The sequence below is a fragment of the Oncorhynchus nerka genome, linkage group LG23 (assembly GCF_034236695.1).
Source record: "Oncorhynchus nerka isolate Pitt River linkage group LG23, Oner_Uvic_2.0, whole genome shotgun sequence".
Taxonomy (NCBI): domain Eukaryota; kingdom Metazoa; phylum Chordata; class Actinopteri; order Salmoniformes; family Salmonidae; genus Oncorhynchus; species Oncorhynchus nerka.
In genome coordinates, this window is record NC_088418.1 from 15,518,903 (window position 1) to 15,534,905 (window position 16,003).

Sequence of the window (16,003 nt, forward strand, 5' to 3'; positions counted from 1 at the left end):
TGCCGACTGCGAGCCAGGCCTAATCGCCCAACATCAGTGCCTGACCTCACTAAAGCTCTTGTAGCTGAATGGAAGTCCCCGCAGCAATGTGCCAACATCTAGTGGAAAGCCTTCCCAGAAGAGTGGGAACTCCATATTAATACCTATGATTTTGGAATGAGATGTTCAACGAGCAGTTGTCCACATACTTTTGGTCATGTAGTGTCTGTGTGCGGTAGCGCCCACCTAGACTTGGACTCACTGCTGGTGCTCTCATCCTCCCAGTGTGGCCCCACGGCCCCTGCCTCAGATCCCAGTACAGACCCACCTATCCCCGAGGAGGAGGAAGAGGACATGGGACGGGAGGAAGAGCAGGAGGAGGAGACGGGATAGGGGGAACAGGTAGAGGGGGGATGGAAGGAACATGAGGAGGGAGGATGGGAGGAAGAGCAAGATGACGTGGGGCGACGAGAGGAAAGGAGGAACACAGCTGTCTCTTTATAGTCACCCTGCTGGGGAGGGGAGGGGGGGCAGAGGGGGGTCTCTGCTACTTAGTTTGAGAGAGAGAGAGAGAGAGAGAGAGAGAGAGAGAGACAGAGAGAGAGACAGAGAGAGAGAGACAGAGAGAGAGAGAGAGAGAGAGAGAGAGAGAGACAGAGATGGAGGGAGGGAGATGGAGGGAGGGAGGTATTGGAGAGAAAGAGACAAAAAGCGAGAGAGGGTGGTTAGATAGTTTACTAGTGGAAGCTTCTCAGAGGAGGAAGGGGAGGACTGTCCACCTCAGGGAATTTCATAAAAATAAAATGGTACAACGTTGAAAAACTAAATATATTCACGTCACCGAATAATTGATTAAAATATACTGTTTTGCAATGAAGGTCTACAGTAGCCTCAAAAGCACTCTGTAGGGTAACACTATGAACTGACATGTTGTCCAACCAATCAAAGGATCAGAGAATGAATCTAGGACTGAAAGCATAAGCTACAGCTAGCTAGCACTGCAGTGCATAACATGATGAATCTAGGACTGAAAGCATAAGCTACAGCTAGCTAGCACTGCAGTGCATAACATGATGAATCTAGGACTGAAAGCATAAGCTACAGCTAGCTAGCACTGCAGAGCATAACATGATGAATCTAGGACTGAAAGCATAAGCTACAGCTAGCTAGCACTGCAGTGCATAACATGATGAATCTAGGACTGAAAGCATAAGCTACAGCTAGCTAGCACTGCAGTGCATAACATGATGAATCTAGGACTGAAAGCATAAGCTACAGCTAGCTAGCACTGCAGTGCATAACATGATGAATCTAGGACTGAAAGCATAAGCTACAGCTAGCTAGCACTGCAGTGCATAACATGATGAATCTAGGACTGAAAGCATAAGCTACAGCTAGCTAGCACTGCAGTGCATAACATGATGAATCTAGGACTGAAAGCATAAGCTACAGCTAGCTAGCACTGCAGTGCATAAAATGTGCTGAGTAGAGAAAGAGAAAGACAATAGCTGAACAGTTTTCAACAAATTCAGTTCTTCAAAATTTAAGGAGAAGCACTTTCAGTTTCATTTACTTAGCAATGTAGCTAGTTAAGTTACTCAAACACCCAGTCTCAAACAGAGGGATGCTATGTTAGCTAGTTGGCTATGGCTAGCCAACACAACACTGGAACTCTTCCAGGTCAAGGGAAGCTTTTTTTTACTAATTAATTGGCACAGAGGCCCACCGATGTAACTGCTTACTGATTGTACACCGTGATGTTACTGCTTACTGACTGTACACCGTGATGTTACTGCTTACTGACTGTACACCGTCATGTAACTGCTTACTGACTGTACACCGTGATGTAACTGCTTACTGACTGTACACCGTGATGTAACTGCTTACTGACTGTACACCGTGATGTAACTGCTTACTGACTGTACACCGTGATGTAACTGCTTACTGACTGTACACCGTGATGTAACTGCTTACTGACTGTACACCGTGATGTAACTGCTTACTGACTGTACACCGTGATGTTACTGCTTACTGACTGTACACCGTGATGTAACTGCTTACTGACTGTACACCGTGATGTAACTGCTTACTGACTGTACACTGTACGTGATGTAACTGCTTACTGACTGTACACCGATGTAACTGTTACTGACTGTACACCGTGATGTAACTGCTTACTGACTGTACACCGTGATGTAACTGCTTACTGACTGTACTACGTGATGTTCTGCTTACTGACTGACACCGTGATGTACTGCTTACTAACTGTACACCGTGATGTAACTGTGTTACTGACTGTACATGTTTGTTACTGTTTTTTCTGACTGTACACACAGTGATGTTACTGTTCATTGACTGTACACCGTGATGTAAGACTGACTGTACACCGTGATGTAACTGCATTGACTGACTGTACACCGTGATGATAACTGCTTACTGACTGTACAAAACGTGATGTTACTGAATTTGTCCACTGACTGTAACTCTTGATGTGCAACTGCTTACTGACTGTACACCTGATAACTGCTTACTGACTGTACACCGTGATGTAACTGCTTACTGACTGTACACCGTGATGTTAACTGCTTACTGACTGTACACCGTGATGTTACTGACTGTAACAGTGATGTAACTGTTACTATTACTGTACACCGTGATGTAACTGCTTACTGACTGTACAATGATGTTACTGCTTACTGACTGTACATGGTTTAGCTTGGAAAGGTTTTTCGACTGACACACAGCTGATGTGCTGTTCACTGAAGTCCACTGACTGTACACTGAGGTGATGTAACTGCATTACTGACTGTACACCGTGATGTTATGATTACTGGTGTATTCTTCCGCCGACTGACTGCAAACACTGTACACAGAGTGATGTAACTGCTACTGACTGTGTCCAATGAAACTCTTGTTTGCACTGTTGTACTAATAATGTAACCCTGATCAGCTAGATGCAGGCAACTGTGCATGTAACTGTTACTGTACTGACTGTACACTGATGTTACTGCTTACTGACTGTACCGTGATGTTACTGCTTACTGACTGTACACCGTGATGTAACTGCTTACTGACTGTACACCGTGATGTAACTGCTTACTGACTGTACACCGTGATGTAACTGCTTACTGACTGTACACCGTGATGTAACTGCTTACTGACTGTACACCGTGATGTAACTGCTTACTGACTGTACACCGTGATGTTACTGCTTACTGACTGTACTGTAACTGCTTACTGACTGTACACCTGACTGTACCGTGATGTAACTGCTTACTGACTGTACACCGTGATGTAACTGCTTACTGACTGTACACCGTGATGTAACTGCTTATGATGTAACTGCTTACTGACTGTACACCGTGATGTAACTGCTTACTGACTGTACACCGTGATGTAACTGCTTACTGACTGTACACCGTGATGTTACTGCTTACTGACTGTACATGTAACTGCTTACTGACTGTACACCGTGATGTAACTGCTTACTGACTGTACACCGTGATGTTAACTGCTATGATCACTGACTGTACACCGTGATGTAACTGCTTACTGACTGTACACCGTGATGTAACTGCTTACTGACTGTACACCGTGATGTTACTGCTTACTGACTGTACACCGTGATGTTACTGCTTACTGACTGTACACCGTGATGTAACTGCTTACTGACTGTACACCGTGATGTAACTGCTTACTGACTGTACACCGTGATGTTACTGCTTACTGACTGTACACCGTGATGTTACTGCTTACTGACTGTACACCGTGATGTAACTGACTGTACTGATGTAACTGCTTACTGACTGTACACCGTGATGTAACTGCTTACTGACTGTACACCGTGATGTAACTGCTTACTGACTGTACACCGTGATGTTACTGATTGTAACAGGTTTACTAACGTGTTAGTTCTATTAGCTATGTTGACTAGGAAGTTACTTTAGCTAATATGGGGACAATGAGTTAGGCTGTGTGTAGCGGTTATGACATGGTTTAGCTTGGAAAGGTTTTTTCGACTGGTCACACACAGCTGATGTGCTGTTCATTGAAGTCCACAAACGAAGGGAAGAGGTGAGAGGAGGTGAGTGCATTGAGACTAGAAGGAATACAACGTGGCTGCTATGATCAGGTGGTGTATTCATTCCGCCGATTCGGTTAAAAAACATTTCTTAAACGGAAGCAAACAAAACAGAGAAAAAAATACCTGAATTTGTCCAATAGAAACTCTTGTTTGCAACTGTTGTACTAATAATTACACCCTAGATCAGCTAGATGCAGGCAAGAGTGTGCAAAGCGGTATTGAATGTGTCACTGTCTGTTCATGTGTCACTGTCTGTCATCTCAAATTTGCCTCTCGACACGTCCGTTGTAAACTTTCATTAATAGACTGGGTTGTAGCAACCTCATGATGGGTACAGGGACAATTAGAGTATCATGTAGTAGCCTAAACCTATCACTGTTACATTGAGCTGGGTGAAAAGAATATGAATGACAGTCATCCAATATGCTGTAATAGAAATAAGGCCATGTTCATTAAAAAAATCATAAGAAACGGCACTGAACGCCCACTGGTGTTTACGGTTCTCGGACTCTGATCCTGGGGGACAATAGAATGTGTGCAGGCTTTGGTTATAGCCCAGCACTAACACACCAGAACAGAACCAGGTGTTGTAACATACACTATGTTAGTCACCTGCTGCAACTGCACCGTTGTCATGGTTACCGACAACGATGGTCTGCGTTTTGTTGGACAGGTGGCTGCCTGTTGACTGGCGGAGAGGGCGATTCCGAGAGTCTCGGTGGCTGGAGCTGTCAGAGGAATCTGTACGGGCATCACTGCATATGGAGGGCTCCCGTCCTGAGAGAGAGAGAGAGAAAAGAAGAGAGAGCTTTAGGGTTAGGAGGTTTTGGGGTGAGGGTCAGGGTTTAGAAGTCAGAGGTTAGGGGTTAAAAGTTACCAGAGTCCTCGCTCTCATATCCTGCCTTGCTGCAGTGCAGCAGGTCCAGCTGGGGGTTAGACAGGGAGGAGATGTCCTGCGATACCACCGGCGTCCCCCGGGGGTCAGCATAGAGCAGTAATAGAGGCTGGTAGTGACCCTTTATACAGCGTGCCACCACGTCCTTCCACTTAGGACCGATCTATAGAGATAACACACCCAAACATTCTAACCAACATATCTACTGTTGTACCATTGAGCAAGGCACTTAAGCCCCTCCAAGGAAGATTCCTTTATATTCTAACCAAATGGACAATAAAGTGTCCTCTATGAAGCTAGATTCTAAATAACACACATTTCAACTAACTAACTCAGTCACTCAGTCACTGACTCACCTCTTTGACATGAGCGTCGTCGAAGTACATCCACTTCCGTATCTTAGTCTGGAAGAAGAATGTGGAGTAGTGTTTGCCATAGTAACACACCATACCAACCAGGTACAGCTCAGCCTGACGAGCCCTCTCCTCTGTCACACGGTAAAACAACTAGGAGGGAAGGGAGAGGGGGAGAGAGAAGGACAAAGGGAGAGAGAGAGAAGGAAGGAGAGAGATACAAGGAGAGAAAGAGAGAGAGAAGGGGGAGAGAGAAGGAGAGAGAGAGAGAGAGAGAGAGAGAGAGAGAGAGAGAGAGAGAAGTGGAGAAAGAGAGAGAGAGAGAGAGAGAGAGAGAGAGAGAGAGAGGGAGGAGAGAAAGAGGAGAGAGAAAGAGGAGAGAGGTGAAAGAAAGAGAAGGGGAGAGAGAAAGAAGGGGAGAGAGAGAGAGAAGGAGAGAGTGATTGAGAGAGAGAGAGAAATCAGATGTAATAGAGGATAAAAGGAGAGAGAAGAATAGAAGAGGTGTGAGGCATATTATCGGGCTAATCGAAGCGAGTCAAGACCACATTTGCCTACTGAGCTAAAGCATTGGCTAAGGTTAATCATTGTGTGTAAATACCTTTGTGCGTGCGGACATGTGCAAACGTGTGTGTGCGTGTGTGTGTGTGTGTGTGTGTGTGTGTGTGTGTGTGTGTGTGTGTGTGTGTGCATGCGTGCGTGTCTTACATCCCCCAGGTGTAGACAGGTGCCCAGGCTGTGAATGACGTCCTCAGCCAGGTCAGAGTGGTCTGAGTCCCACACCAGGCCGATGGACACTATCTCTGGAGAGTTCATCAACACACGGCGGATACGCAACACCTCCCCACAGTTTCTCTGCAGGAAAACAGAAACAAAAATAAAATATTAAAAGAGAAGAAGAACGGTTTCAAGTGATTATTGAAAGGAAACTGATTTGGAATCTGAGCGAGAGAGAGAGAGAGAGAGAGAGAGAGAGAGAGAGAGAGAGAGAGAGAGAGAGAGAGAGAGAGAGAGAGAGAGAGAGAAAGAGAAAGAGAAAGAGAAAGAAAGAAAGAGAGAGAATGTTACAATGTAAACATATGTTTCCCATGTCAATAAAGCCCCTTTGAATTGAATTGAAAATTGAGAGAGTGAGAGATATAGAACCCATTGCCCTTTATGGTTGTGAGGTCTTGGGGCAACTCACCAACTAAGAATTCACAAAATGGGACAAACACCAAATTGAGACTCTGCATGCAGAATTCTGCAAAAATATCCTCTGTGTACAATGTAAAACACCACATAATGCATACAGAGCAGAATTAGGCCGATACCCATTAATTATCAAAATCCAGAAAAGAGCCGTTAAATTCTACAAACACCTAAAAGGAAGCTATTCCCAAACCTGCCATAATAAAGCCATCACCTACAGAGAGATGAACCTGGAGAAGAGTCCCCTAAGCAAGCTGGTCCTGGGGCTCTGTTCACAAACACAAATAGACCCAACAGAGCCCCAGGACAGCAACACAATTAGACCCAACCAAGTCATAAGATAAGAACAAGATAATTACTTGACATATTGGAAAGAATGAACAAAAAAACAGAGCAAACTAGAATGCTATTTGGCCTTAAACAGAGAGTACACAGTGGCAGAATACTTGACCACTGTGACTGACCCAAATTTCAGGAAAGCTTTGACTATGTACAAACTCAATGAGCATAGCCTTGCTATCTCAAGAGAAGACTAGGTGGAAACAGAGCTGCACTTCCTAACCTCCTGCCAAATGTATGACCATATTAGAAATACATATTTCCCTCAGATTACACGGATCCACAAAGAATTCCAAAACATTCTCTTTTGTACTTTGGCTATTTGCACATCATTAAATGTACATAGTCATAATATGACATTTGAAATGTGTCTATTCCTTTGAAACGTGTGTAATGGTTATTTCACTTTCGTTTGTTATCTGTTTGGCTTTTGACAATGTAAACATATGTTTCCTATGTCAATAAAACCCATTGAATTGAGAGAGAGGGGGGGTGGGGTAGTAGTTTTCTGAGTTAGACCCTTCCACTGACTCACGACCCACCATAGAGCTGGCAGAACACACACACACCTAAAAACACACACTCGCCTGACAACCAGAGAGAGTGCCAGAACACACACACACACAAACACACACACTCCCCTTATGGGAAGGGGGTAGGTCCGGGCTGGCACTGGTACTGACAGGAAGGGGTTATGCCAGGACGACCTGGTTCTGAGAAAGGGACACTCTCATAGCAACACACACACCATTCCGGTTGTAGACACACACTGGGTGTGGGGATATGGGACAAACACACAGTTAGCCCAAGGGACATACTGTAGCTTAGGGCCAAAGCGATAACAGGCAGTACTGTTGAAGCATAGAGCAAAGGGATCCTCTCAGCCTCCCAATAACAAGGTGGTGTGACTAGCTGGGAGGCTGGGGGGCTGGAGAGGGGGTCAGCTGCCAGGCTCTGCCCAGAGAAGAGGTCCATTGTGTGGGTACTGGCAGAGAGGGCTGGGTGTGTGGATCTGCCCTGGATCTATTCACCGTCACACACCAACAGCTTTTTACCATGTGGCAGCAGAACAACACTGCGTACTGCACCCCCCCCCCGCCACACACACACAGACACACACCTACATGCAAGCACAGTATAAAGAGCTGTCAATGTGTGTTCACCAGTACATGAGTGTGTGTGTGTGTGTGTGTGTGTGTGTGTGTGTGTGCGTATGTGCATGCCTGTACAAACTGACCGGGCAGTTGCGTAGGTCCCCCATGTTGCTGGCGTTGCGGAGCAGCTCTCCAAACATGTTGGGGGTGGGCTTCTCTCTACACTCTAACATCCTCACCGCCTGGTTACTGCAGCAAGGACACACACACACACTGGACTATACACACACACACACATACGCACACATCCTCAAGAGCACACAATGGACTATACACACACACACATACACACACATCCTCAAGAACAAACAATGAACTATACACACATGTGAATGCGAACATTGTAGTACACACACGTGCACACACACACACACACACACACACACACACACACACACACACACACACACACACACACACACACTACACACACTACACACACACATCCTCAAGAACACACAATGGACTATACACACACACTACACACACTACACACACAGACATGCCTGGTGTTACCAGAGGGACGTGGTAGAGATGTAGTGAACCATCTGAATGAAGGGAAGGGGGTCCGACGAGGCTCCACAACTACTGCACACACACTGACAAACACAAACAGAATACATTAGAAAGATGGCCTCTTATCCACCAAGGGCCTGGGTGCAGTAACACATCTGATGTTGAGCCCCAGTTCTCAGGGGCCTCGGCGTCGACTGGGTGTCTCTTCTGTCCTACACTTTATTGATCCATTAATGCCACAATTGTTCATAGAAAATCCCTATAAATGTGGTAATGAAGTGGCTTAGTGTCCCACCTGTTCGAACAGCGTCATGGCAAACTTCTGGTGTGGTATACAGTGTTTAGATGTACAGATGTCCTCTCTGGTCTCTGCGCTGATGTGGAAATGGATACGCATCAGCAGGTTCTCCTGTAACACACACACAGCCTGATCAGTCAAGATCCAAGGCAATACTCCACATCCGTCCAGGTGCCCAAGAAGTCGGGAGACTCATTCAAAGCCAGCCACTAGGGGCAAGGCTAATTGATCATTAGAAATCCCTTTTGTAATTATGTTAGCACCACTGAAAACTGATGTTCTGATTAAAGAAGCAATAAAACTGGCCTTCTTTAGACTAGTTGAGGATCTGGAGCATCAGCATTTGTGGGTTCGATTACAGGCTCAAAATGGCCAGAAACAAATAACTTTCTTCTATTCCATACAAGAAATTGCCAAGAAACTGAAGATCTGTGTACTACTCCCTTCACAGAACAGCGCAAACTGGCCCTAACCAGAATAGAAAGAGGAGTGGGAGGCCCCGGCGCACAACTGAGAAAGAGGACAAGTACATTGGAGTGTCTAGTTTGAAAAACAGACGCCTCACAAGTCCTCAACTGGCAGCTTCATTAAATAGTACCCGCAAAACACCCGTCTCAATGTCCACAGTGAAGAGGCGACTCCAGGATGCTGGCCTTCTAGACAGAGATGCAAAGAAAAAGCCATATCTCAGACTGGCCAATAAAAATAAAAATTAAGATGGGCAAAAGAACACAGACACTGGACAGAGGAAGATTCGAAGAAAAGTGTTATGGACAGACAAATCTAAGTTTGAGGTGTTCGGATCACAAAGAAGAACATTTGTGAGACGCAAAAAAATTGAAAAGATGCTAGATGAGAGGAGTGCTTGATGCCATCTGTCAAGCATGGTGGAGGGAATGTGAAGGTTAGGGATAGCCTATATCCCTCTGTCCCAAACCCCCCACTTCCCTCGTTCTCCCTCTCTCAATCCTCCGTCCCTCTCCAGGGTTCTCACTCTCCCCTCCGCCAAAAACGTTCCTCCTCCTCTCCTTTCATCCTCCTCTCCCCTCTTCCTCTCCCCTCATCCTCTCTCCCCCTCCTCTGTCTGTTGACTGATAACTCCAACTCTTATTAGCTGAAAAGCAATTATCACACTGTCACACTGGGATAAACACTGGCACACTGGGATAAACACTGGCACACTGGGATAAACACTATCACACTGGGATAAACACTGGCACACTGGGATAAACACTGGCACACTGGGATAAACACTGTCACATTGGGATAAACACTGGCACACTGGGATAAACACTATCACACTGGGATAAACACTGGCACACTGGGATAAACACTGGCACACTGGGATAAACACTGTCACATTGGGATAAACACTGGCACATTGGGATAAACACTGGCACACTGGGATAAACACTGGCACACTGGGATAAACACAGACACACTGGGATAAACACAGACACACTGGCATAAACACAGACACACTGGCATAAACACAGACACACTGGCATAAACACAGACACACTGGCATAAACACAGACACACTGGGATAAACACAGACACACTGGCATAAACACAGACACACTGGGATAAACACAGACACACTGGGATAAACACTATCACACTGGGATAAACACAGACACACTGCATAAACACAGACACACTGGAATAAACACTATCACACTGGGATAAACACTATCACACTGGGATAAACACTGGCACACTGGGATAAACACTGGCACACTGGGATAAACACTGTCACACTGGGATAAACACTGTCACACTGGGATAAACACTGTCACACTGGGATAAACACTGTCACACTGGGATAAACACTGGCACACTGGGATAAACACAGACACACTGGGATAAACACAGATACACTGGGATAAACACTGTCACATTGGGATAAACACTGACACACTGGCATAAACACAGACACACTGGGATAAACACTGACACACTGGCATAAACACAGACACACTGGGATAAACACTGACACTGGGATAAACACTGTCACACTGGGATAAACACTGACACTGGGATAAACACTGACACTGGGATAAACACTGTCACACTGGGATAAACACTGATACACTGGCATAAACACAGAAACGCTAAACACAATCACACTGGGATAAACACTATCACACGGGGATAAACACTGATACTGTGATAAACACTGATACACTGGGATAAACACTGATACACTGGGATAAACACTATCACACTGGGATAAACACAGACACACTGGAATAAACACAGACACACTGGAATAAACACTATCACACTGGGATAAACACAGATACACTGGAATAAACACTATCACACTGGGATAAACACGGACACACTGGAATAAACACTATCACACTGGGATAAACACTATCACACTGGGATAAACACTATCACACTGGGATAAACACAGACACACTGGAATAAACACTATCACACTGGGATAAACACTATCACACTGGGATAAACACTATCACACTGGGATAAACACAGATACACTGGAATAAACACTATCACACTGGGATAAACACAGACACACTGGAATAAACACTATCACACTGGGATAAACACTATCACACTGGGATAAACACTATCACACTGGGATAAACACTATCACACTGGGATAAACACTATCACACTGGGATAAACACTATCACACTGGGATAAACACTGACACACTGGGATAAACACTGACACACTGGGATAAACACTGACACACTGGAATAAACACTATCACACTGGGATAAACACTGATACACTGGGATAAACACTATCACACTGGAATAAACACTATCACACTGGGATAAACACTATCACACTGGGATAAACACTATCACACTGGGATAAACACTATCACACTGGAATAAACACTATCACACTGGGATAAACACTGACACACTGGGATAAACACTGACACACTGGGATAAACACTGACACACTGGAATAAACACAGATACACTGGGATAAACACTGATACACTGGGATAAACACAGACACACTGGGATAAACACAGATACACTGGGATAAACACATACACACTGGGATAAACACAGACACACTGGAAAAAACACTATCACACTGGGATAAACACTATCACACTGGGATAAACACTATCACACTGGGATAAACACAGATACACTGGGATAAACACAATCACACTGGGATAAACACTATCACACTGGAATAAACACTATCACACTGGGATAAACACTATCACACTGGGATAAACACTATCACACTGGAATAAACACTATCACACTGGGATAAACACTGTCACACTGGGATAAACACTGTCACACTGGGATAAACACTGTCACACTGGGATAAACACTGGCACACTGGGATAAACACAGACACACTGGGATAAACACAGATACACTGGAATAAACACAGACACACTGGGATAAACACTGTCACATTGGGATAAACACTGACACACTGGCATAAACACAGACACACTGGGATAAACACTGACACACTGGCATAAACACAGACACACTGGGATAAACACTGACACTGGGATAAACACTGTCACACTGGGATAAACACTGACACTGGGATAAACACTGACACTGGGATAAACACTGTCACACTGGGATAAACACTGATACACTGGCATAAACACAGAAACGCTAAACACAATCACACTGGGATAAACACTATCACACGGGGATAAACACTGATACTGTGATAAACACTGATACACTGGGATAAACACTGATACACTGGGATAAACACTATCACACTGGGATAAACACAGACACACTGGAATAAACACAGACACACGGGAATAAACACTATCACACTGGGATAAACACAGATACACTGGAATAAACACTATCACACTGGGATAAACACAGACACACTGGAATAAACACTATCACACTGGGATAAACACTATCACACTGGGATAAACACTATCACACTGGGATAAACACAGACACACTGGAATAAACACTATCACACTGGGATAAACACTATCACACTGGGATAAACACAGATACACTGGAATAAACACTATCACACTGGGATAAACACAGACACACTGGAATAAACACTATCACACTGGGATAAACACTATCACACTGGGATAAACACTATCACACTGGGATAAACACTATCACACTGGGATAAACACTATCACACTGGGATAAACACTGACACACTGGGCTAAACACTGACACACTGGGATAAACACTGACACACTGGAATAAACACTATCACACTGGGATAAACACTGATACACTGGGATAAACACTATCACACTGGAATAAACACTATCACACTGGGATAAACACTATCACACTGGGATAAACACTATCACACTGGGATAAACACTATCACACTGGGATAAACACTATCACACTGGAATAAACACTATCACACTGGGATAAACACTGACACACTGGGATAAACACTGACACACTGGGATAAACACTGACACACTGGAATAAACACAGATACACTGGGATAAACACTGATACACTGGGATAAACACAGACACACTGGGATAAACACAGATACACTGGGATAAACACATACACACTGGGATAAACACAGACACACTGGAAAAAACACTATCACACTGGGATAAACACTATCACACTGGGATAAACACTATCACACTGGGATAAACACAGATACACTGGGATAAACACAATCACACTGGGATAAACACTATCACACTGGAATAAACACTATCACACTGGGATAAACACTATCACACTGGGATAAACACTATCACACTGGAATAAACACTATCACACTGGGATAAACACTGACACACTGGGATAAACACTGACACACTGGGATAAACACTGACACGTCCTGTATGTCCTAAATGGCTAATGCTAGCAGAGCTGGGCTGTGAGCAATGAAGACAGGAGAACAGAACAGACAGGAGTTAGATGGACAACCTTCCTCTTGCAGAATTTAGTTCCAGCCCTACACTAACACACCTGATTTAGTTAATCAATTAGAATCAGGTGTGTTAAAGCAGGACTGGAGTAGAAGACTGCATACCCAGTTGCTCTCCATGAGGAGTGTTTGTGTGTGTGTGTGTGTGTGTGTGTGTGTGTGTGTGTGTGTGTGTGTGTGTGTGTCTTACTTACAAAGCATTCTGCTGCGTCGTCCATGATCCCCAGCTGGAAGCGTTGTTCGTCCTGGAAGGTCTTGGCTAGTGCGCTCCGCAACATGTCGGACGGTAACACACGCTCACTGCTGAACTGAAACTGGGCAAAGATACTCTATACACACACACACACACACACACACACACACACACACACACACACACACACACACACACACACACACACACACACACACACACACACACACACACACACTAGAACTGAGCAAATTGCAGCTTTCCGGAGTAGAACACACAGAACATACAGTAGCATAATACCACTCTGTCCAGGTATCTTGGTTGAAAGTCTACCATGGTGTGAGGAAACGTATTACAACAGTACTACTACAACAGTACTAATATTACCTCTTTCACTAAAACTGGGACACCCATTTAAGGCTAGAGAGGTGTGTGTGTGTGTGTGTGTGTGTGTGTGTGTGTGTGTGTGTGTGTGTGTGTGTGTGTGTGTGTGTGTGTGTGTGTGTGTGTGTGTGTGTGTGTGTGTGTGTGTGTGCGCGCACCAGTGGAGGAAAGGGTGGACCTTCAATACAAAACCTAGGAGGCTTGTTGGCCTCACCCCCTTTCATAGACATACATGGTAATTTTCCAGAGGACGTCCTCCAAACAATAAAGACTTTTGCAGTGTGAACTGACATGTTGTCCATCCAATCACAGATGTAGGATCAGAGAATGAACCTAGTGTGTTGTATTGGGATTGTGCCACAGAGCATTATGGGGGTTCTATGTGTTGAGAAGCTTGGTGACATTGTTGGATAGAGATTAAGAGTGAAAAGTGATCTTTTTTTTTTACTATTATTCAATTCAAATGAGTTTTTTCAATTTACAGGAGACGGGGGAAGTATATTAAAAACACATGGTTTTAGAACTTTATTTTTGTGTCCATTTACTGCATTTTATTTAAATGTGCCATGGTAACTTCAGTAGCTAGCTAGCTAACGTTACCAGCACAAGTGTGCAGTTTTTCTGGAAGTAATCAATCAACATAATAGTGATGACAGATGTGGGTTTTATAAGGCCTACAGTTGCATCGGCCTGCATGATGCAAACATACATAAAGGTCAGCCCTGAGAGTTCTACTGTCTATCAGTTGTCTGCGTCTGGGTAGAGGAAATCCCTTTCCTAATCTCATCTAAATGTAATTCATATGAACAAGTATAAGGTTGCTGCAGTTTGACAGATTTGACTCCGGGCCCCAAGGGATAAAAATTGCCCCACCATTCTGGGACCTATGGTGCCACCAGTCTGACTGCTCTGGGACCTATGGTGCCACCAGTCTGACTACTCTGGGACCTATGGTGCCACCAGTCTGACTACTCTGGGACCTATGGTGCCACCAGTCTGACTACTCTGGGACCTATGGTGCCACCAGTCTGACTACTCTGGGACCTATGGTGCCACCAGTCTGACATATCTGGGACCTATGGTGCCACCAGTCTGACTAATCTGGGACCTATGGTGCCACCAGTCTGACTACTCTGGGACCTATGGTGCCACCAGTCTGACTACTCTGGGACCTATGGTGCCACCAGTCTGACTACTCTGGGACCTATGGTGCCACCATTCTGACTGCTCTGGGACCTATGGTGCCACCAGTCTGACTACTCTGGGACCTATGGTGCCACCATTCTGACTACTCTGGGACCTATGGTGCCACCAGTCTGACTACTCTGGGACCTATGGTGCCACCAGTCTGACTGCTCTGGGACCTATGGTGCCACCAGTCTGACTGCTCTGGGACCTATGGTGCCACCAGTCTGACTGCTCTGGGACCTATGGTGCCACCAGTCTGACTACTCTGGGACCTATGGTGCCACCAGTCTGACTGCTCTGGGACCTATGGTGCCACCAGTCTGACCGCTCTGGGACCTATGGTGCCACCAGTCTGACTACTCTGGGACCTATGGGGCCACCAGTCTGACCACTCTGGGACCTATAGTGCCACCAGTCTGACTACTCTGGGACCTATAGTGCCACCAGTCTGACTACTCTGGGACCTATGGTGCCACCAGTCTGACTACTCTGGGACCTATGGT

The 16,003-nt window shown here is 45.1% G+C and overlaps 1 protein-coding gene across 1 annotated transcript in view; it reads right to left on the bottom strand.

The window, feature by feature from the left end:
• Nucleotides 1-16,003, bottom strand: part of LOC115106339 (inactive ubiquitin carboxyl-terminal hydrolase 54-like) — a 41,234-nt gene that overhangs the window by 11,970 nt on the left and 13,261 nt on the right. Inside the window, exons 3-11 of the mRNA XM_065008378.1 lie at nt 13,930-14,064; nt 8,807-8,920; nt 8,512-8,594; nt 8,079-8,184; nt 6,020-6,166; nt 5,315-5,464; nt 4,941-5,121; nt 4,676-4,840; nt 226-526 (exon numbers count right to left, since the gene is read on the bottom strand). Of these exons, the coding sequence (XP_064864450.1) occupies nt 226-526; nt 4,676-4,840; nt 4,941-5,121; nt 5,315-5,464; nt 6,020-6,166; nt 8,079-8,184; nt 8,512-8,594; nt 8,807-8,920; nt 13,930-14,064 (1,382 nt within the window). The remainder of the gene's footprint in view (nt 1-225; nt 527-4,675; nt 4,841-4,940; nt 5,122-5,314; nt 5,465-6,019; nt 6,167-8,078; nt 8,185-8,511; nt 8,595-8,806; nt 8,921-13,929; nt 14,065-16,003) is intronic.